The following is a 23,821-nucleotide window of genomic DNA, read 5'->3' as shown; positions in this document are numbered from 1 at the left end:
CTTGAATGTAGGGATTCAGAAATTTGAGCCCACCCGGAACAAGCACATGCTTGGGCTCGCAACGCCTGCATGTGCCGTACCGTATCAACTGTTTGCTTCCTCACAACAATGTGACCTCTAACCAGTGCCTGTAGCTTCACTAGTACTTTTAATGCTCGCAATGCTCTCCTCGCCTTCAAATTACCCACACAAGGGAGTCATCAAACCAACTTCGCGATATCCACTTGATTAAAATCAGATGGCAAAGAAAACAAGAAACTACCTTCACTGTAACAAGGAAAAAAAATCATTCACTGACCAATCTTAGAACTTTTACTAACAGACTCATAAATGACACCTTAAAAATAATACTACCAAATTATTCATTCTTAAAAATGATATTTTGTGTTACAATTAAGGATTTAATAATTGTGTCCAACAAAAAAAAAAAATATACATATATTTGTTTTTTTTTTTTCTAAGTACATAACAGCTCAAGATAGAATGGTGAGGTTGAGAATAGCAAATGATCTCCCAAAAAGTGACCCAAACAAAGAACTGACAACCCAAAAGTATGTATGAAGATTTCAACTTTCCTAAAGCTGAGAACAGACTATCACAACCACAACGTCCAAATATAGACTTCGAGGTCCACACGGTTCACTGCACACCACTTCCAAGTCGATGCACACCCCTTCCAAGTCACTTCTCAACTTTCTTCATTTTTTATTTTTTATATATCGATTCATAAGTACAATTTGTATGTATAGATTGTGCCTGAGATTTCAATTCAAATTACAATGGCAAACGAAGAACTGGAGAGAAGAGGAGGCACAAAGAGCAGAGGCAACACATACGCACCCACCACCGAGTCCATGTGGACTACATGGTTGGTCCCGATGATTGTGGGGGCCAATGTGCTGGAATGGACCATAGTGTAGACTATAGGGGGCTGTGGCCCCCCTGTGTTTGAGACTATCCTGTTACTTACAATGGTTTAGAATAGAGCACTGAAATTTTTTTTGTTTGCATGGCCCCCTTCCCATTTCTTGTCTTCAAGAGCAAATGTTTAACCAATGTGACACGAGTTTGAAGGAAATTGAAATTGAAAATAATATATTTAGAGCAATACTATAAATATAATTTACTTTAACAATTGAATCTATTTTGTGCGATATTTGAAACGTGTTGTTTGATTCTTATTAACTAGTTAAGCAACATGTTTTTATGAATAATTTATTTTTTGTTATTGTTGTTTATAACCTTCTTTTTTAGATTGTGAAATTCCGAATGAGTTTTTTTGGTTTATAAACAAATTATAATCAACTCAAAAAATAGATTCTAGTTTTCTAGCACACAAAAAAAAAAAGTTTAAAAAAATTAAGTTCAATTGCACAACTCAGTCTTTTGTAATTAACACGTGCTTAACATAAGCTAAATTTATTGAATTTGAATAGCACTTGAACTAAATACCTTAAGTTGGCCAGTCGAGTTTGGACAAGTATGGGCAATTTCGAGCATTACTGGAGTTAGATCGGGACAAGTTTTGAAAAGGGGAAGATGAAAAGGGAGCTCTATTTTTTTGTGTGTAAGTTTTTGTTTTGGGACAGTACATGATGCTCTATAGGTGGACTACTAATGTTGTATTTGGTTCATGGATTTGAGTAGAGATTTGGAAAGGAAAAAGAAAAAAGTGTGTGGAAGATGTGTGAAATGTAACTATATTTCATTGACACTTGACCTATTTTTTCCTTTCCCTTTCTTTTTCATTTTTAAATCCCTATCCAAATCCATAAACCAATCACAGCCTAAAAAGGATCCAGATTCTTAATAATAAATCTACATATCAAAGGTGAACTCACTTTCAAAAAATAACTAGCTTTTCATCAAAACCTAGTAACTGTCAAACAACTACCAGCTCTTGAGTGCAGAACCTGCACTGCTACTCATTAAAAATTAAGTCTATGAAGTGCATACAGAACTCATAACAATTAGTTAGATTCAAATTAACCCTAAAGCATAAACATAGATTCACCTAGCAAAACGGACAAAAAACTGTAGCTAAGTACATTAGTTAGGAAGATTAATTTGATAAACAAGAGGACTCAAAACCCTCAAAAGGCATTTTAGTTGAGGTAAACGTAAACTAGCTTGGACACCAATTCTAAAAATAGGAAGGAAAAAAGAAAAAGAAAAAAAGACTATTCTAGAATCTGTTCCAGTGGCCAGCATTGAGCCAGATTGCATCGCCTGTCACAGGCATTCCAAGCCTCTCCAAACGACCAGATTCCAGATAAGCTTTGATCTGGACTCACCATACCCATGAACTGAGTACCTTTTGGATGAAACAGAGCTCTCAAATTGGGGCCTTTGTTTGGAGCACTGAGGGACCTCACCTTAGGCCTTGAAGATTCAGTGCAAGCCATGCAATTGGGGTAGTGACAACTTAGGTTGCTTCTTGATCCGTCACTCTTAGAAGGAGTGAATGGACCTCTCTTAGGGCTACCACTCCTTGATGAAGCCGAGTAGAATTGTGGGCCATTGTTGGCTGTGCAGAAAGGGCTTTCCTCAGTGTTGCCTTGCATAGACATTAAAGGGCATAAAGAGTGAACTTCGCCTCTCAGAGGCATTCCAAGCCTCTCCAAACGACTAGACCCCAGATAAGCTTTGTTTGCAAAGTTGGTGGAAACCCTTAGGCTGCTTGATCTGGACTCACCATACCCATGAACTGAGTACCTTTTGGATGAAACAGAGCTCTCAAATTGAGGCCTTCGTTTTGGAGCACTGAGGGACCTCACCTTAGGCCTTGAAGATTCAGTGCAAGCCATGCAATTGGGGTAGTGACAACTTAGGTTGCTTCTTGATCCGTCACTCTTAGAAGGAGTGAATGGACCTCTCTTAGGGCTACCACTCCTTGATGAAGCCGAGTAGAATTGTGGGCCATTGTTGGCTGTGCAGAAAGGGCTTTCCTCAGTGTTGCCTTGCATAGACTTTAAAGGGCATAAAGAGTGAACTTCGTCTCTCACAGGCATTCCAAGCCTCTCCAAACGACCAGACCCCAGATAAGCTTTGTTTGCAAAGTTGGCGGAAACCCTTAGGCTGCTTGATCTGGACTCACCATACCCATGAACTGAGTACCTTTTGGATGAAACAGAGCTCTCAAATTGAGGCCTTTGTTTTGGAGCACTGAGGGACCTCACCTTAGCCCTTGAAGATTCAGTGCAAGCCATGCAATTGGGGTAGTGACAACTTAGGTTGCTTCTTGATCCGTCACTCTTAGAGGGAGTGAATGGACCTCTCTTAGGGCTACCACTCCTTGATGAAGCCGAGTAGAATTGTGGGCCATTGAGAAGCATTGGTGACTGGTCATGTTTTGCAATCTTTGATGATATGGCACGTTCAAATTTCACAGGAGTTGCAGGGCCCTGCAAGCATATACAAGATATATTTTGTCAACCAAAATGATTCGAGTGATGCAACTCATTGTATTGCTAAAATTGGAAAAGAATTTGAGAAACTGAGTAATATGAACCAATTTCTAAATTAGACTATCAAATGTAAGACCGAAATTTTGTGCATTCAATGCAGCTAGCAATTGATTTGTTACTTACTGAAAAAGCATTTTTGATAATTCATTACTTATTAAAAGAAAAGCACACCGTAAACAGAATGCTGCATATCAAAAGGACAAATTTAAATAATTGGAGGGAAGATTGAAACTTTCTTGGAATTGAGAGGACTTATTGCTTGAATGTGGGGATTCAGAAATTTGGGTCCGCCCAGCACAACCATGTGCTTGGGCTCGTAACCAAGCCTGCAGGCGCTGTACCACATCCACAGTTAGCTTCCTCACAATGTGACCTCTAACCAGTGCCTGTAGCTTCACCAGTCCTTTTAATGCTCGCAATTCTCTCCTTGCCTTCAAATTACCCACAAAAGAGAGTCATCAAACCAACTTCTCAGTATTCACTTGATTAAAATCAGATGGCAAAGAAAACAGAAAGGCAATCAAACAATGGCTCACCACTACAGCAGTGCCCCACTGGACAATAGTGAATCCCTTAACTTAAATATCAGATATTGGGACTCTGGTCATGTAACCAATGGCCAGAGAAAGTGTTTGGCCAGAGCCATTATGTGGGCATGGTTACCAGCCACAATTTATAACACTTTCTCTGGCCATTTTTCTTCTTTTCAATTTTTTTCAGTCTGTCTTGAAATGTTCTTGTAAAGAAAAAAATCATTTTTTTAGATGGGACAAACTTCTTTTTTAATATAAGACAAATCATATTTAAATAATTGGAGGGAAGATTGAAACTTGCCTGGAATTGAGAGGACTTATTGCTTGAATGTGGGGATTCAGAAATTTGAGCCTGCCTAGCACAAGCACGTGCTTGGGCTCGATACAATTCTCTCCTTGCCTTCAAATTACCCACAAAAGAGAGTCATCAAACCAACTTCTCAGTATTCACTTGATTAAAATCAGATGGCAAAGAAAACAGAAAGGCAATCAAACAATGGCTCACCACTACAGCAGTGCCCCACTGGACAATAGTGAATACCTTAACTTAAATATCAGATATTGGGACTCTGGTCATGTAACCAATGGCCAGAGAAAGTGTTTGGCCAGAGCCATTATGTGGGCATGGTTACCAGCCACAATTTATAACACTTTCTCTGGCCATTTTTCTTCTTTTCAATTTTTTTCAGTCTGTCTTGAAATGTTCTTGTAAAGAAAAAAATCATTTTTTTAGATGGGACAAACTTCTTTTTTAATATAAGACAAATCATATTTAAATAATTGGAGGGAAGATTGAAACTTGCCTGGAATTGAGAGGACTTATTGCTTGAATGTGGGGATTCAGAAATTTGAGCCCGCCTAGCACAAGCACGTGCTTGGGCTCGATACATCGCCTGCAGGATCTGTGCCAATTCCACAGTTCGCTTCCTCACAATGTGACCTCTAACCAGTGCCTGTAGCTTCACCAGTCCTTTTAATGCTCGCAATTCTCTCCTTGCCTTCAAATTACCCACAAAACAGAGTCATCAAACCAACTTCTCAGTATTCACTTGATTAAAATCAGATGGCAAAGAAAACAGAAAGGAAATCAAACAATGGCTCACCACTACAGCAGTGCCCCACTGGACAATAGTGAATACCTTAACTTAAATATCAGATATTGGGACTCTGGTCATGTAACCAATGGCCAGAGAAAGTGTTTGGCCAGAGCCATTATGTGGGCATGGTTACCAGCCACAATTTATAACACTTTCTCTGGCCATTTTTCTTCTTTTCAATTTTTTTCAGTCTGTCTTGAAATGTTCTTGTAAAGAAAAAAAATCATTTTTTTAGATGGGACAAACTTCTTTTTTAATATAAGACAAATCATATTTAAATAATTGGAGGGAATACTGAAACTTGCTTGGAATTGAGAGGACTTATTGCTTGAATGTGGGGATTCAGAAATTTGGTTCCGCCCAGCACAAGCACGTGCTTGGGCTCGTAACCAAGCCTGCAGGCGCTGTACCACATCCACAGTTCGCTTCCTCACAATGTGACCTCTAACCAGTGCCTGTAGCTTCACCAGTCCTTTTGATGCTCGCAATTCTCTCCTTGCCTTCAAATTACCCACAAAAGAGAGTCATCAAACCAACTTCTCAGTATTCACTTGATTAAAATCAGATGGCAAAGAAAACAGAAAGGCAATCAAACAATGGCTCACCACTACAGCAGTGCCCCACTGGACAATAGTGAATACCTTAACTTAAATATCAGATATTGGGACTCTGGTCATGTAACCAATGGCCAGAGAAAGTGTTTGGCCAGAGCCATTATGTGGGCATGGTTACCAGCCACAATTTATAACACTTTCTCTGGCCATTTTTCTTCTTTTCAATTTTTTTCAGTCTGTCTTGAAATGTTCTTGTAAAGAAAAAAATCATTTTTTTAGATGGGACAAACTTCTTTTTTAATATAAGACAAATCATATTTAAATAATTGGAGGCAAGATTGAAACTTGCCTGGAATTGAGAGGACTTATTGCTTGAATGTGGGGATTCAGAAATTTGAGCCCGCCTAGCACAAGCACGTGCTTGGGCTCGATACATCGCCTGCAGGATCTGTGCCAATTCCACAGTTTGCTTCCTCACAATGTGACCTCTAACCAGTGCCTGTAGCTTCACCAGTCCTTTTAATGCTCGCAATGCTCTCCTTGCCTTCAAATTACCCACAAAACAGAGTCATCAAACCAACTTCTCAGTATCCACTTGATTAAAAAGGTACACTTATAGAAGCATTTTACTTAATCCTTTTCCAAAAAAAAAAGAAAAAGAAAATGTAATTCAAATATGAATGGATACTTTTTCTATTTTTCTTTCTAAATCACTATTTAAATCTATTTGTTCAAAGATTTGAAAAGGAATAAAGAAAATATAATGATACTTAATTCATATTCATGAACTAGCGTAACAGAATAGCAGAATATACAAAACAAACCTGGTGGCCTCGGAAGTGCGCCTGTATCGTAATCACTGCCCATTCGCTAACGTAAGCCGCGGATGTAGCGATAGTGGCATTGGACCTCCCGCTGCTCGTTATCTTCTCCGCCGCCGTGATGGCGTGCTTGCTCGGATTAACGGCGTCATCGGTGGTGGTGTTTTTTGTAGCTGTGCGGTCCCTTTCTCTATGTGATTTGACGAAGCTCCATCTTCTCTTCGGAGGCTTCGCCGCCGATTGCGACGGCGAGTGGTCCTTCTTCAGGCCGAAGACGCCCCGAAACCACTTTGCTGCTTTGTCCATCGATCAATGGTGACAGAGAAAAGAAGTGAGATTTGAGAGAGATGAAAATATTTACTCTCCCTCTGTCCCAAAGATGAATATATATACTCTTCCTATGTACCAAAATAATGGTACCAAAGTTTTGGAAAATTCAATTTTTTTTTGGTAATATAATTATTATATTTTAAAAAAATTCAATTTTCAAAATTACATTATAGGTTGTTTTGGAAAGTTAGTAAAAAATTGACTTTTGATTTTTTACCAAGTTTTTTTGGCTTTTTTGGAGGTGATTTGGGAAGTTGGTAAAAAACTGATTTTTTTTAATTTATTTTTGGTTTAATATTTATTTATGGCATCAAATCAAAATAGAATGACCAATATACCCTTATCAAATTTTGGAATTTTAGGTAATTTGCTAACATGGAGGGTATTTAGGTAATTTCACAAGGCAGCTTTTTTGTCACTTGCCAAATGCAACAATTGGCGTTTTCGGCAAGGTAGCTTTTTTTTTGGCTTCTTCCCAAAATGGCACATAGTGTATCCACTTTGGAGGTTGTGGAATCTCCCAAAAAAGAAGTCTTGCCAAATGCAACAATTGGCGTTTTCGGCAAGGTAGCTTTTTTTTTGGCTTCTTCCCAAAATGGCACATAGTGTATCCACTTTGGAGGTTGTGGAATCTCCCAAAAAAGAAGTCTTACAGAGGTTGTCGAATCTCTAAAAAAAGGAAGTCACACTCATTTTCTTAATATATATATATATATGTCTTGTTTAGGAGGGGTGTTTGGGCTAAAATAATTATATAAGATAAAATAAGTTATTTTAATTAAATATCATATTTAATTCATAATTATTTTTTTTATAAAAATTTAAAAATCTACTCTAAATAAAACTTTTTAATTTCAAAATAAAATAATTAAAAGGGCAATCCACTTCGAAATTAATCCATAAAAATAGGTGTATACAAATATGGGAAGATTTACGGTTGAGAGACCAACTCCTAAAATGATTTACACCATGATGTGAGTCCATACATACATAGAGTGTTTTGGAAAGTTGGTAAAAAGTTGACTTTTGGTTTTTTACCAAGTTTTTTGGCTTTTTTGGAGGTGATTTGGAAAGTTGGTAAAAAATTAGTAGTTTTTTTTATATTTATTTTTGGTTTAATATTTATTTATGGCATCAAATCAAAATAGAATGACCAATATACCCTTGCCAAATTTTGGAATTTTAGGTAATTTGCTAACATGGAGGGTATTTAGGTAATTTCACAAGGCAGCTTTTTTGTCACTTGCCAAATGCAACAATTGGCGTTTTCGGCAAGGTAGCTTTTTTTTAGCTTCTTCCCAAAATGGCACATAGTGTATCCACTTTGGAGGTTGTGGAATCTTCCAAAAAGAAAGTCTTACATTTTCCTAATATATATATACTAACTTCCTTTTTTAGAGATTTGACAACCTCCAAACCTAAACAGGACATATATATATATATATATATATATGTCTTGTTTAGGAGGGGTGTTTGGGCTAAAATAATTATATAAGATAAAATAAGTTATTTTAATTAAATATTATAAAATATCATATTTAATTCATAATTATTTTTTTTATAAAAATTTAAAAATCTACTCTAAATAAAACTTTTTAATTTCAAAATAAAATAATTAAAAGGGCAATCCACTTCGAAATTAATCCATAAAAATAGGTGTATACAAATATGGGAAGATTTACGGTTGAGAGACCAACTCCTAAAATGATTTACACCATGATGTAAGCCCATACATATATAAATAATGTATCCACTTTGGAGGTTGTGGAATTTGCCAAAAAGGAAGCCTTACATTTTCCTAATATATATATATGGCCATGGCTTCTGTCCAGTCCGGGATCGGATTGGACCGTGCTGTTGGGCCCGTGGAGGCCCACCACGGGTCCCGTTTTGAAAATCTGAACCGTTCAATGTATAGAACTCGTCGAGTACTATATGCCTGTAAAAAATCACGTTGATCGGATATCGATAGCTATGTGAACAAAACAATTTTTTATCAACCGTTAATTTTTTCACCGTCCATTTTTTTTTTATACAAAACTGATTTGATCACATAGCTATCGATATCCAATCAACGTGATTTTTTATAAACATATAGTACTCGACGAGTTCTGCACATTGAACGGTTTAGATTTTCAAAACGGGACCCGTGGTGGACCCCCACGGGCCCAACAGCACGGTCCAGTCCGATCCCGGACTGGACAGAAGCTGGACCCTATATATATATATATATATATGTCATGTTTAGGTGAGGTGTTTGGGCTAAAATAATTATATAAGATAAAATAAATTATTTTAATTAAATATAATAAAATATCATATTTAATTCAAAATTATTTTTTTTATAAAAATTTAAAAATCTATTCTAAATAAAACTTTTTAATTTCAAAATAAAATAATTAAAAAATTAAAAAGTCAATCCACTTCGAAATCAACCCATAAAAATAGGTGTATACAAATATGGGAAGAGTTACGGTTGAGAGACCAACTCCTAAAATGATTTACACCATGATGTGAACGCATACATATATAAATACTGTATCCACTTTGGAGGTTGTGGAATCTCCCAAAAAGGAAGTCTTACTCATTTTCCTAATATATATATATGTATATATGTCCTGTTTAGGTTTGGAGGTTGTGGAATCTCCAAGAAAGGAAGTCACACTCATTTTCTTAACAGATATATATATGTCCTGTTTAGGTGGGATGTTTGGGCTAAAATAATTATATAAGATAAAATAAGTTATTTTAATTAAATATAATAAAATATCATATTTAACTCATAACTATTTTTTTTTATAAACATTTAGAAATCTATTCTAAATAAAAAATTTTAATTTCAAAATAAAATAATTAAAAAATTAAAAAATCAATCCACTTTGAAATCAACTCATAAAAATAAGTGTATACAAATATGGAAAGATTTACGGTTAAGAGACCAACTCCTAAAATGATTTACACCATGATGTGAGCTCATACATACATAAATAGTGTATCCACTTTGGAGGTTGTGGAATCTCCCAAAAAAGAAGTCTTACTCATTTTCCTAATATATATATATATATATATATATATATGTACTGTTTAGGTTTGGAGGTTGTGGAATCTCCAAGAAAGAAAGTTACACTCATTTTCTTAATATATATATATATATATATGTCCTGTTTAGGTGGGGTGTTTGGGCTAAAATAATTATATAAGATAAAATAAGTTATTTTAATTAAATATAATAAAATATCATATTTAACTCATAATTATTTTTTTTATAAAAACTTAAAAATCTATTCTAAATAAAACTTTTTAATTTCAAAAAAAAAAATTAAAAAATTAAAAAGTCAATCCACTTCGAAATCAACTCATAAAAATAGGTGTATACAAATATGGGAAGATTTACGGTTGAGAGACCAGCTCCTAAAATGATTTACACCATGATGTGAACCCATACATACATAAATAGTGTATGCATTTTGGAGGTTGTGGAATCTCCCAAAAAAGAAGTCTTACTCATTTTCCTAATATATATATATATATATGTCCTGTTTAGGTTTGGAGGTTGTGGAATCTCCAAGAAAGGAAGTCACACTCATTTTCTTAATATATAGATATATATGTCCTGTTTAGGTGGGATGTTTGGGCTAAAATAATTATATAAAATAAAATAAGTTATTTTAATTAAATATAGAAAATATCATATTTAACTCATAATTATTTTTTTTATAAAAATTTAAAAATCTATTCTAAATAAAACTTTTTAATTTCAAAATAAAATAATTAAAAAAATTAAAAAGTTAATCCATTTCAAAATCAACCCATAAAAATAGGTGTATACAAATAGGAGAAGATTTACGGTTGAGAGACCAACTCCTAAAATGATTTACACCATGATATGAGCCCATACATACATAAATAGTGTATCCACTTTGGAGGTTGTGGAATCTGCCAAAAAGGAAGTCTTACTCATTTTCCTAATATATATATATATATGTCCTGTTTAGGTTTGGAGGTTGTGGAATCTCCAAGAAAGGAAGTCACACTCATTTTCTTAATATATATATATATATATATATATTAGGGGTGCAACTCGGGCGGGTTCGGTCGGGTTGGGGGTCTGCCCAAGCCCGACTCGAATTGTATTTGGCAGTGCCCAAGCCCGCCCAAGCCCGACCATGAACCCGTGCATTGCTGCCCAAGCCCGGCCCAAGCTTTGTATTTTGAACTCGGGTTAACCCGAATTGCCTGAGTCCAGAAACCTGTAGGTAGATCTGTAAGGCCCCGGTGTCCCACATCGGGAATGGAGGGGGAATTCCTGGGCTATAAAAGTAAAAACCTGGACCCTTATATAGCATCGAGGCCTCTTCCCAAGTGGTGAAATCCCTATTAGAACTCCCCAGTTAAGCGTGCTTAGGCTGGAGTAGTTCTAGGATTGGTGACCCACTGGGAAAAACAAATCCGTGCGGGCGTGGCCCAAAGCGGACAATATCGATGACGTATGAAGGGTCGGGGTGTTACAAATGGTATCAGAGCCGACTCTCCGGAGTACCGAGTGTGGGCCCCTGGCGTCTCTCGGTGCATGTGGGCGGGCTTGCGAGCTGGCAGGCTACTGCACGGGGACGTGCAGCCTTATGGGGGGTGAATTGTAAGGCCCCGGTGTCCCACATCAGGAATGGAGGGGGAATTCTTGGGCTATAAAAGTAAAAACCTGGACCCTTATATAGCATCGAGGCCTCTTCCCCAGTGGTGAAATCCCTATTAGAACTCCCCAGTTAAGCGTGCTTAGGCTGGAGTAGTTCTAGGATGGGTGACCCACTGGGAAGAACAAATCCGTGTGTTACAAGATCTAAGGGTAGACATAAAAGATGCTAATCTAATGGTAGAAGACTAACCAAAAAAAAATAAAAAATCAAAATTAAGACTAACTCTTTTACTTAATAGAAGACTAACCAAAAAATAAATAAAAAATAAAAATTAAGACTAACTCTTTTACTTAATTTATATATATTATATAATTTATTAAATTATATATATATATATATTATATTATATATTATATAATTTATATAATATATTAAATTCAATTCGGGTTTGGGTTGCTCGGGTTGGCTATTGGTTCTGCCCAAGCCTAGCCCGAATTGCAATTCGGACATCAAAAATCTGTCCAAGCCCGTCCAGATTACAAGATATAGTTGCCCAAGCCCTAAAAAAACTCGGGCTGGGCTCGGGTTGCTCGGGTTGAGCCCGCCCGAGTTGCACCCCTAATATATATGTCTTGTTTAGGTGAGGTTTTTGGGCTAAAATAATTATATAAGATAAAATAAGTTATTTTAATTAAATATAATAAAATATCATATTTAACTCATAATTATTTTTTTTATAAAAATTTAAAAATCTATTCTAAATAAAACTTTTTAATTTCAAAATAAAATAATTAAAAAATTAAAAAGTCAATCCACTTCGAAATCAACCCATAAACATAGGTGTATACATATATGGGAAGATTTACGGTTGAGAGACCAACTCCTAAAATGATTTACACCATGATGTGAGCCCATACATACATAAATAGTGTATCCACTTTGTAGGTTATGGAATCTCCCAAAAAGGAAGTCTTACTCATTTTCCTAATATATATATATATATATATATATGTATATGTCTTGTTTAGGTTTAGAGGTTGTGGAATCTCCAAGAAAATGAGTGTGACTTCCTTGCTTGGAGATTCCACAACCTCCAAACCTAAACAAGACACACATATATATATATATATATATATCCTGCTTAGGTGGGATGTTTGGGCTAAATTAATTATATAAGATAAAATAAGTTATTTTAATTAAATATAGAAAATATCATATTTAACTCATAATTATTTTTTTTATAAAAATTTAAAAATCTATTCTAAATAAAAAATTTTAATTTCAAAATAAAATAATTAAAAATTAAAAAGTCAATCCACTTCGAAATCAACTCATTAAAATAGGTGTATACAAATATGGGAAGATTTACGGTTGAGAGACCAACTCCTAAAATGATTTACACCATGATGTGAGCCCATACATACATAAATAGTGTATCCACTTTGGAAGTTGTGGAATCTCCCAAAAAGGAAGTCTTACTCATTTTCCTAATATATATATATATATATATATATATGTCCTGTTTAGGTTTGGAGGTTGTGGAATCTCTAAGAAAGGATGTCCCACTCATTTTCTTAATATATATATATGTCCTGTTTGGGCTAAAAAATTATATAAGATAAAGTAAGTTATTTTTATTAAATATAATAAAATATTATATTTAACTCATAATTATTTTTTTTATAAAAATTTAAAAATCTATTCTAAATAAAACTTTTTAATTTCAAAATAAAATAATTAAAAAATTAAAAAGTCAATCCACTTCGAAATCAACCTATAAAAATAGGTGTATACAAATATAGAAAGATTTACTCTTGAGATTTTTGAGAATCAAATACGTACAACTCTCTAATTGAACTTTATTCTTATTTCAATTATTTAAATAACAATATACTAATAAATTTAAAATTTATACATATAAAAAACAAATGTTTAATAAATATTTCACGTCACCCTACCATATCATATATATAGCCTTTGTTCGACATGGATCTAAAATAAGGTTAAGAATTAAAATAGTCATAAAAAGATAAAATAAATTAAAAAATTAATAAGATAAAATATTACATTTAAATTATAATTATTTTACTTTTTTTTCTCATAAAAGTCAAAAAAATAAAAAAATCTAACCCAAACAAGATTTTTAACACTAGGCTAAAATAGTCAAAAAATCAAAAAATAAAAAATCCAACCCACTTCTCGAACGAAGCCATATCATATATAGATATATAAAAGTAGTTTTTTTTTATTTTTTTTATTTTATGTGGCACATTTTAAAAGTTTAATTTTTGTTCTATTTATTTATTTATTTTTATAAAAAGGCCATATCAGCATGTTTTTTCTATTTATATATAAAGTTATATACAAGTTCAATTTCAATTATAATAACCAATTTTATATGAATTTTGTTTGAAAAATATTTATTTTTCATATATTTTTCGTCGTATATTTAGTTTTGTCGTTGTTAGATTTCTTTTTGTATAGATGATATTTTAATTTAATTATTATGATATTTGAAAAAAAAATTATGTTGCTATATAAATAAGATAGAATGTTTTTAATTATATGCATCGCTCAAGTCAACTTTTATATGGACTTTATTTAATAAATACTTATTTTTCATTGTGTATTCAGTTTTGTCATTAGACTTCTTTTTATAGTTGATATTTTAATTTAATTATTATGACATTTGAAATTTTTTTTTATCTCAATGCACAAATAAATAAATAAATACGACAGAATATGCTTAATTATATGCATAATATTGATAAAATTAATTTTCTTTTATATTTTTGTGTGTGTCTATCTTATTGATGTCTTAATATTAATTTATATTTAATTTTTTATTTAACATGAAATTATTTATTACAAAACATTTATATTTAATTTAAATACAATATGTATGAATAATTCAAAAAGACTATTGAAAAAAATTAAGGGAGATTGACCAATAAGTCTCATATTTTGGACTTGTAATCCATATAGTCTCATATTTTTTCTTGTGATCCATTTAGTCATTTTGAATATGTAATGGCTCATTTACCCGCCATATTGGTGTGTCATATTTGGAAAAAGTATACTAAAGCGTTTTTTAGTATTATATCATACCTATCACGTTAGAGTGTCACATTTAGGAAAAGTATACTAAAGAATTTTTAATTTTTTTAGAGTGTTACATTATACCTGCCATGTTTGAGTGTCATATGTCACGTTTGGGAAAAGTACTAAAGAATTTTTAATTTTTTTTAAATGTCACATCATACCTGTCATATTGTCATGTTTCAGAAAAGTACACTAAAGAGTTTTATTTTTTTTAAAAGTCTCACATCATACCTGGCACGTTGTCATGTTTGAAAAAAGTATACTAAGGAGTTATTATTTTTTTTTGGAGTAAAAGTTTTGGAGTGTCACATCATACCCATCATGTTGTCACATTTAGAAAAAGTATATTAAGAAATTTTTAATTTTTTTAGAGTGTCACATTGTTGGAATGCCATATTAATACCTATCATATCAGAGTATCATATCATACTTGTCACATTAATAAAATGGTATAATTGTCTACCAAAATAAAAAATAAGACCACACAGAAAGAAACTTTCCACTAATAGGATTTAACAGATCAATAGAAAAAAGTTGGAACTAATTGGAGTACTTATTTATGAGATGAGATTTATTGGTAAATATCCCAAAAGTTAATACTCTATATAATTAATTTATGTATTTTCTTCTTAATCCAATCACAACATATTTGTATTTAATCTTTTAAATAAATTTTATATAATTATACTTCTACATGTTTTTATTTTCTAAATAAATATAAATATAAAAATAAAATAAAATAAAATAAAAAATTAAAATCACTTTTAGTTTTATATTATTAATTTTTTCTTTCTAATTTAACCATTATTTTTAATATCAAAATAACTGTTTATTTTACTATCTTATAATTTAATATATATATAGCACAATAGAACTAAAATAAATAATATGATAATTATATGATATATGATATAATTTATTTTATTATATGATAATTACAATTTTATAGCACAATAGAACTAAAATTATCAAAATAAACAAATTATTTAAGTAAATTTATTATATATAAGTATTCAAGTAACAGTTTTGCTGAATGATAACGATAAGATTATTAAAATAAATAATTAAAACTAAAATTTTATTTTAAATTAGAATTAATATTATTTTTTGTAACACATCTATATAATAAAGCAGAACGGATTTTGAAAATATCCTAGAGACATTTGTCCTACTAGGACATTTCAAGGGCCATGATCCATTTGTATATTCACATGGATGGCTCAGATAACCCCCTTAATTTTATATCAATCCTAAATATATATCTTCCCGCCCAAAGATTCAGCCTCCTCCTTCCCCACGTCTCCCCTCTATTCCATCTTTATCTCTCTCTTCTCACACGTCTCTCTTCTATGTTTATCCCTCTCCCTTCTCTGTTCTCATCAGTTTGTTCCCTTAATTTTATCTGCTCCAAAATTCTGATTGATCAACAACATCGTTACCTGCTGCAAACTCCACTTGCTGTTATTCCACTGCCGTACCCAGCCGCTCCTCTTCATCACCACTCGCAAGGTATTCCTGTCCTCCTCCCTCTCTATGTTGTATTTTTTGAATGATCAAGAACAGATCAGATTGTAGAAACTGATTTGCAGAAACGGCCGCTGCTCATCATCACCTCTCGCAAGCTTCCCTCTCTCCCACCCTTGGTTGTTCCCTTCGCAAGGTAATTTTGGTCTCCCTCTGCTTTAGGGTTTTTCTCTTCTTCGAGTTTTGACAATTATCTGCTCCAAAATTCTGATTGATCAACAACATCCTTACCTGCTGCAAACTCCACTTGCTGTTATTCCACTGCCGTACCCAGCCAAATTCAGAAAATTCATAATCTATCATTACTTGACTTTGGTCTCCATGTTCATACTCAACATCCTTTACACGGTATAATTGTCATTACTTGACTTTGGTCTCCTTTAACACATATTCATAATTTGGTCTCCTTTAACACATGTTCATACTTGACTTTGGTCTCCTTTAACAGAAAGAATAAAGGAAGCAAATGAATAATAGGAGACCGAATAGATTTTGTTAGCCTGTTGTGTTCATCAGAAAATGGAGAAAAGAAAGAATTAAGAAGCACAAAACAAAGAGGGTTATAGAGATTTTTGTGACAGGGAATGGGGATAGGGAAATGGGTTTGTTTTATTATTTTTTTATGTTGTTATGAGGGTACCTACTGTTTGGATTTCTATTACAATCTGCAGAAACTGATTCAATTTTACTTTAATCCCATTCAAGAACAGATTGTATCTTTAATCAGTTTCTGAATGATAAGATATTTTTTTACAGGTTATTATTTTAAAAATTATTTATATTACACTTAATTAATTTAATATTTTATAAAAAAAAAAAAAAAATCAATCTGCAGAAACTGATTCAATTTTACTTTAATCCCATTCAAGAACAGATTGTATCTTTAATCAGTTTCTGAATGAGTATGAACATGATAACTTTGGTCTCCATTGGCTCTAATGTATGTGGCGTAACACTAACTGATGTGCATTTTAATTTTAATTTCTTTTAAATTGCAGAGTATTGGCTGGTGTGCATTATTTGATATTTAATTTTTTTTTTATATTTGATGTGTTTGAAATTGTAAAGTGTAGTCTATTAAATAGATTTTTATAATTGCATTTTAATCTTAAATTTCAATAGTGTTGCGATAACAATTATTTATACCGTGCCTTCAGGCACGGGCATACGCTAGTATCATAATATAATACACCATGGGTCATGACCAAGTCATAATTTGTATATTATGGAATTTTTTGTTCTTTTTATTTTTTCAGAAAAAAATATTTTGATATAAATGGAATTTACGATTTTGATAAATTTGATTAACACAATTGAGAATTTGAATTTAGGTTGAGAATACATATTTTTTTTTTTTATAACTTTGAAAATTATTTTTATGAGCCTTTTACATAAAATTACATATAGTGACAAAATTTTTTATCAATCATTAGCAAATCTGTTTTTGTTAAACTTTCAATTGTTAAATTTTTTTACACAAAGTATTATGACTTAAAATTAATTTTTTATTTTAAACATAAATTCTCGTATATCACATGGTCACCTACTAATAATCTAATAAACTTACACATAGGTGATCACATTTATTTAATGACAAATACTAACAAGTGCCTCATATATTATTTAATGTCAAGAAATGTATAAAAAATCTTTTAAAAATATGTAAAAATGTTAAAAAGTAAAATTAGTCAAAAGTATATTTTGTTCTACAAATATCTTATCTTTTACTTGTATTCTAGAGACAATTGTTAGTAAGATCCTTATTTAATATATCTTTATATAATTTGACAAAAAATAAAGTGTTACTTATAGAAAATAAATTGTGTGTTCGATTTATTTATGCACTAGCAATAGACCTATGTTGGGTAGCAAATGTTCTTTAAAAATAATTTTAGCTACATATTTGCATTTCACCTAAATACTATTACACTTCAAAATAATTAAAATAGATTGGTGGAAAGTAATCATTATAAAGAAATTTATATTAAAAAAACATATAATTAAAATTAAAATTGAAATTAAAAGTAAGAGTGTGTGAAATGAAATTTTAATTTAAATGCCTTTAACAATAAATAAAATTTTAATTTCTAAAATTTGAAGGAGAGAACTTAAAATAGAAAAATTGGAAAAAATTAATGGTAATAAAATTCCTAATCCTTTTCCTTATATGAAAACTGAATTTAATTTATTTTAAAAGGTAAATTATTAATAGTTTCTAATAATTGGACTTAATTCCTATCAAGTTTTATTGAAAATAAGTTTGTGTGTTTGAAAATAACTTTTATCAAGTTTTAATTTCTATCAAGTTTTTTTTTAAAAGCTCATAATAATAAAATAAGATCTCAAATTGAGGCACAACAGTCACTACTGTACCTTTAGCACAACAGTGACCCAATTTCTAGTTTTATACCCATGTCACATCGAATGTGCTTAAAATTTAATTTTATGTACATATGATTTTTTTAATAACAGTATAAAAACTCTCTCTTTTGATGTCATATATCCAATGACTCCGAGCTAAATAAATTCAAAAGTTATGTTCTTAGCAAATTTAATAATAAATTAATTTTCATAACACATGCAAAAAGAAAACATAAATTAATTTGTTATTGCAATTGAGAGAAAAACATTCAATTAGAAATTCAAAACAACAATAAATTAACTTATTATTGTACATAAATATTTATCAAAATTGTAATGATATGAACACAAATTATTATGAATTCCTGCAATTGAAACACATAATATATGTATGTGTATATATATATATATATATATATATTTTTCATTTTCAATTGTTTAACATTGTTTTTTTAATTTGATCTTCTTCTTCTTCTTCTACAAGCATCCTTGATGGAAGAGACCTAAATTCAAACACATAATATTATTTTCATTTTTTGTTTTCATTTTCAATTTTTTAAACAATTTTAGTTTTAATTTGATCTTCTTCTTTTTTCTTTTTTGTAAAACATTCAAAACAATAATAAATTAACTTATTATTGTAAACAAATATTTATCAAAATTGCAACGATATGAATACAAATTATTATGAATTTCTGCAATTGAAACACATAATATTAGTTTCAATTTTTGTTTTCTTTTTCAATTTTTTAGCAATTTTATTTTTAGTTTGATCTTTTTTTTTTTTTTTTCTTCTTCTTCTTCTTCTTCTTTTTATTTTTATTTTTATAAAACTTTGAATATAGTTTAAAATTATTTTCAAAAAATAGGTTATTTAAAAAAATTATAAAAACATTTTGCTAAAATAGTTCCACACATGCATGTTAGGTATTGATTTAATTTGTTTCCCCCAATTTTTGAAATGATATTCAATTAAAAATTCTAACTATAATTGTCTCATAACACGTGGAAAAAGATCAAAAAACACACTATAAAATTTTAAAAATATAAAAATATTAATGGAAATTCTTTTCATCTCCTCCCTCTCATATATTCGTCCCTCTCATATATTCATGTTTTCATCAAAGAGAAAATAGATACAAATGAAGACAATAGATGCATGAAACTTATTATTGAATAAAGGTAAAAGAACACAAAAGGACAACAACAAATTTTTTTTTTCTTTTTTCTTTTCAAGTATGTCACATGAAACAATTTTAAAGTATGTCAATGAAAGGCCCTACTTTTTTTTATAAAAAAAATTCATAAATCATTTAGACATTGTTTTCATATAATATATATTTTTTAATTTTCAAGAATAGAAGACAATTTTCTAAATTCATATTCAAATTGAAAAACAAATGTCTCATTTTCTTTTCATCTATCCCACATTCACATATTCATATCTCTATCAAAAGAGAAAATAAATACAAATAAAAAGATAAGACAATTTATGGAGTTAACAAAGACAAAAGAAAACAAAAAGACACAAAAATGAAAGGCAAAGGCACCACATTAAAAAATCATAAATGCATTTTAGACATTGTTTTCATATAATTTTTTTAATTAAAAAATTCAAGAATAGAAGATAATTTTTGAAATTTATATTCGAATTGAAAAACTAATGTCCCATTTTCTTTTCATCTATCTCACATTCATATATTTACATCTCTATCAAAAAAGAAAATAAATACAAATAAACTGAAAAGGCAATTTATGGAGTTAATAAAGACAAAAAAAAAAAAAAAAGGGACACAAAAATGAAAGGCTCTACTTTTGAAAGAAAGAAAGAAAGATCATATATGTACGCAACAAGAAATTTCACTTTTGACGACTAAAATTTTAGTCGACAAAAGTCTTGTTTTTAGTCGCCAATCGCTTTGCCGACTAATATATTTGGTCGCCTATAGTTTGTCGGGAAAACAATCGGTGACTAAAATTTTTTTGGTAGCCAAAAGTAGCCTATTGGCGACTAAAACCTTAGTCGCCATATTTTTTTTTAAGTCGCCATATATTTAAAAAAAAAATTAAATATATAAATATATTTACTTTTAACGACTAAATTATTTAGTAGCCAATTAAGCATGTATATTTGGCGGCTAATTATTTAGTAGCCAAAAATTTTACTTTTTGAGAATTGGCGACTAAAATCTTAGTAGCCAAAAGTTTTACTTTTTTACAATTGGTGACTAAAGTTTTAGTAGCCAAAAGCCAACCCGTGACATTTGTTTAGTCACCAAAAGGTCTCATTTAGTTTTTATAATTTATTCTGTAATATTTTTTGCGCCATCTAGAATCTATGCATATACAAAATTATTCATCTATTCATTCATTCATTCAATTCTTAACCATTCAATAAAAATATTTCTTCACAACTTGTACCATTCAATTTTCAACCACATACAAAACTTAACTATTAACCGTACATATCAACAAAATAAAAATCCATAAATATAGTATAATCCAACAAATACATATACTATCCAAACTAACAAACTCGTGATCGTAACTTGTATTCCCAGCACAAATCTCTCTTTTACTTTGGACAGTTGTGCATTCACAACATAAATTGGTTCATCAAGTCACTAGAATTAAACACAAGCAAATTTCATTTTTATCTATCAAGGAATCTTTTCTCCAGAACGGTTCCATCTCAGGGCAGAAATTTCCTGCAATAACAATACTCAACAATGTTATGCTTTGTTTGGTAGAAGGAAAACGAAAAGAGAAAAAAATAATTGAGAAAGTTATTAAATATTATTCCCACGTGTCATTGAACACAAATTTGGAGGGAATTCAATTTAATTTAGGTACAAACAATACTCAAGGAACAACAAAATAAATATATTTTCCCCTCAACTCTTATCTACTTTGTTCTCAACTAAAACAAGGGAAAATTTACTAATTCATTTTCTCCGATCTCTCTTTTCTTAATCTCTTCTCTTCCCTAATCATTCTCTCCAAATGAACACAACTCCACCAAACTAGGGAAAATCAAATTGGAATATCTCATGCAAAGAAGATTGAAAAAACATAAACAAATGGACAACGTTTCAAATATTATTGCATCAAAAATCTAAAAATACAAAACTGATTTATACCATCATTGTCTGTCTCATTATGGGCTTGAGGTGATATGCATCAATAAAAAGTGTCATTCCTATGCATCAATTAGCAAGTGCAAACAATTGGAGCTAATTAAAAAGTGTGCTAATTAGCTCCCTCCATTAGCATAGTCTCCACACTGACTGGAAAGGTTGGCATCATTTCCAGAACACAAGGAGGTCAACATAACTAGATCAAAAATAGTGATGACAATAATGGCTAATGAACAACATAGGACAGCATCCAATAAACAAAATCATGAGTCTCACATTCCAGGGAATATAAGGCATATGGCAATGCAGAACACATAACATAATTGGAAGAAATAAGGGTCAAAGTTTAGACCAATCATAGTAGTTCTAACTTCTACCTACAGAAAGAACCATCAGAGTCTTTGGGCGTTGCTTGGGATGCGTTAAGTAAAGACTAATACATAGAAACTAAACAATAAGCATGAAAACTTCCCACTTAACATCACTAAGAAATTATTTTTCTACTTTTTATTTCATTCTCAATTTGAGACTCTAGTTCTCAAGAAAATATTAAAGAACTCTTTTGAATCCCTGCAAAATAAACTATTTCTAGCATATCATTGAGTAATGGCTACAGTTAACACTAATGAGCACATGAAAATGAACCCAGGGAAGTCTTCAAATTATTCACACAAGTAGTTTCCACTATAAGTGAAAAATAACTCTAGTTAGGACCTTCTTTTAACCCACCTGTTCTTCCATCTTCTCTGATGCCTTTCCAATTCTAACATTATATTTTGCCAGAAAACAACCACTCTTTTTGTGAAGATGTAAATATATATATATTATTCACCTAACAAGGACTCAAAACCTTCATAATTAAAAAATGCTTTCTTTGTTTTTATAATGCATTTTAAGCTTAAAACTATAAAATTCTGGGTGTGTGCATCCCATTTTCTGACACAGCAGTGCATCTTCTCATGCTTTATTGATTTAGCTTTCAGAGGTAATTTTTTGCCTATTACCTGAGCTTCCCTGACTCTTCAAGCTAATGTTATTGACAACTTCAACACCTAGCACAAACTCCGTGACACACACGTTTGGTACAAATACTAAAACATCAATTATACTTGAAGCCAACAACTCAGCTCTACCAAATCATTTCCCACTAAACTAAAAAATAAAATAAAATTAGGAAGCATAATAGTTACTCAAGGCACAATACACAATTACACACAACACCAAGACATTGATACCAACATAGAGGGATAATGCAAATAGACACAAGAAGTCAGGGTATTTTGTGGTTTTAGTGCATTGGCATTGGAGCATGGGCTATATGTCATAAGAGTAATTAAGGATAAAGCAAATTACCTCACAAGAGGAGATTCTATGCGCTTCTCCAGCTTATTTGTATTCAGTTTAGCACGATACAAGGCCTTCTTTCTGGCTTGAGCATCCATTGTGAGGCCTTCTTTTCACTAGACAGATAAACCTCGCCTCAAGTCTAAAATCAATAAATATTCTTCTACTTCAGTCAATGAACTGAACCTGTTGTGCATTTTAAGGAATAATTATAGAGGAAAAAGAACTATTATCATTCAAGAAACAGGACTGTAATAAAGATACAGAACTCCAGAAATATACATCTTTGTTTGAGAAAAAAAGACCAAGTCAGAAACACCATATAATCAATACCACCATAGTTTGAGGCATTTTGTCAAATACCTGGTAGGCATGATATCAGATATGCTTTATTCCTTCTTTTCTATAAATAGATAGGGATAAACACCAAAGAAAAGAACAACAAAACATAATCACATACCAAACTGATGAGAATAAAAACACATATAAAGATCTAGCACCACTTTTTGAAGAATTGAACTAAACCTGAACAAGTAGTTGTTGCACTCCGCAGAGAAGAACAACGTGTGGATTCTCCATGGAGCTTCTTGAGCCGTTTCTTGGCAATACCCACGATTGATCAGACCCAAAATCACCACCACCAGAACCACGAGATTCGCCATTGAAGCTCAGTTCAATGGAAGATTTGAAATGGGTAGTGTCGTGTAGATCTGAATTTCAGGATTGGCTATGGAGTTTAGAGAGAGAAAATAGGACAAATCTAGGTGAATCGGTGCTCCGGTAGCCCGCGACGGCGAGGAGGAGCGGCGGAGGTGCGGCTGGTGAGCGGCGGTGAGAGAGGGGGAGAGGAGCAGCGGAGAGGGAGAGGGAGAGGGAGAGAGAAACGTGAAGAGAGACAGAGGCGCTGTTTGTGGTAT

At 31.7% G+C, this 23,821-nt stretch overlaps 1 protein-coding gene and 1 long non-coding RNA gene across 2 annotated transcripts; both read right to left on the bottom strand.

Moving 5' to 3' along the window:
* Nucleotides 1-1,985: 1,985 nt before the first annotated feature.
* Nucleotides 1,986-6,853, bottom strand: LOC114307289 (uncharacterized). The gene is made up of 8 exons (XM_082900601.1): nt 6,476-6,853; nt 5,815-6,195; nt 5,703-5,720; nt 5,508-5,597; nt 4,804-4,998; nt 4,302-4,400; nt 3,704-3,898; nt 1,986-3,404 (listed from the first exon to the last, which is right to left on the bottom strand). Exons 1-8 carry the CDS (start codon nt 6,776-6,778, stop codon nt 2,181-2,183), a joined length of 2,505 nt encoding a protein of 834 aa, XP_082756727.1. The 5' UTR covers nt 6,779-6,853; the 3' UTR covers nt 1,986-2,180.
* A 13,960-nt stretch (nt 6,854-20,813) lies between these two features.
* On the bottom strand, nt 20,814-23,821 carry LOC114307184 (uncharacterized). Its single transcript, XR_014348956.1, has 4 exons — nt 23,430-23,821; nt 23,268-23,307; nt 22,914-23,090; nt 20,814-21,131 (listed from the first exon to the last, which is right to left on the bottom strand). It is a non-coding gene; the product is annotated as an uncharacterized LOC114307184 (long non-coding RNA).

Source organism: Camellia sinensis, chromosome 13 (genome assembly GCF_055761805.1).
Source record: "Camellia sinensis isolate YWXY chromosome 13, ASM5576180v1, whole genome shotgun sequence".
NCBI classification, from domain to species: Eukaryota; Viridiplantae; Streptophyta; class Magnoliopsida; order Ericales; family Theaceae; genus Camellia; species Camellia sinensis.
The sequence above is the reverse complement of the archived record's forward strand: the minus strand, read 5'-3'. Positions and strand labels throughout refer to the sequence as shown.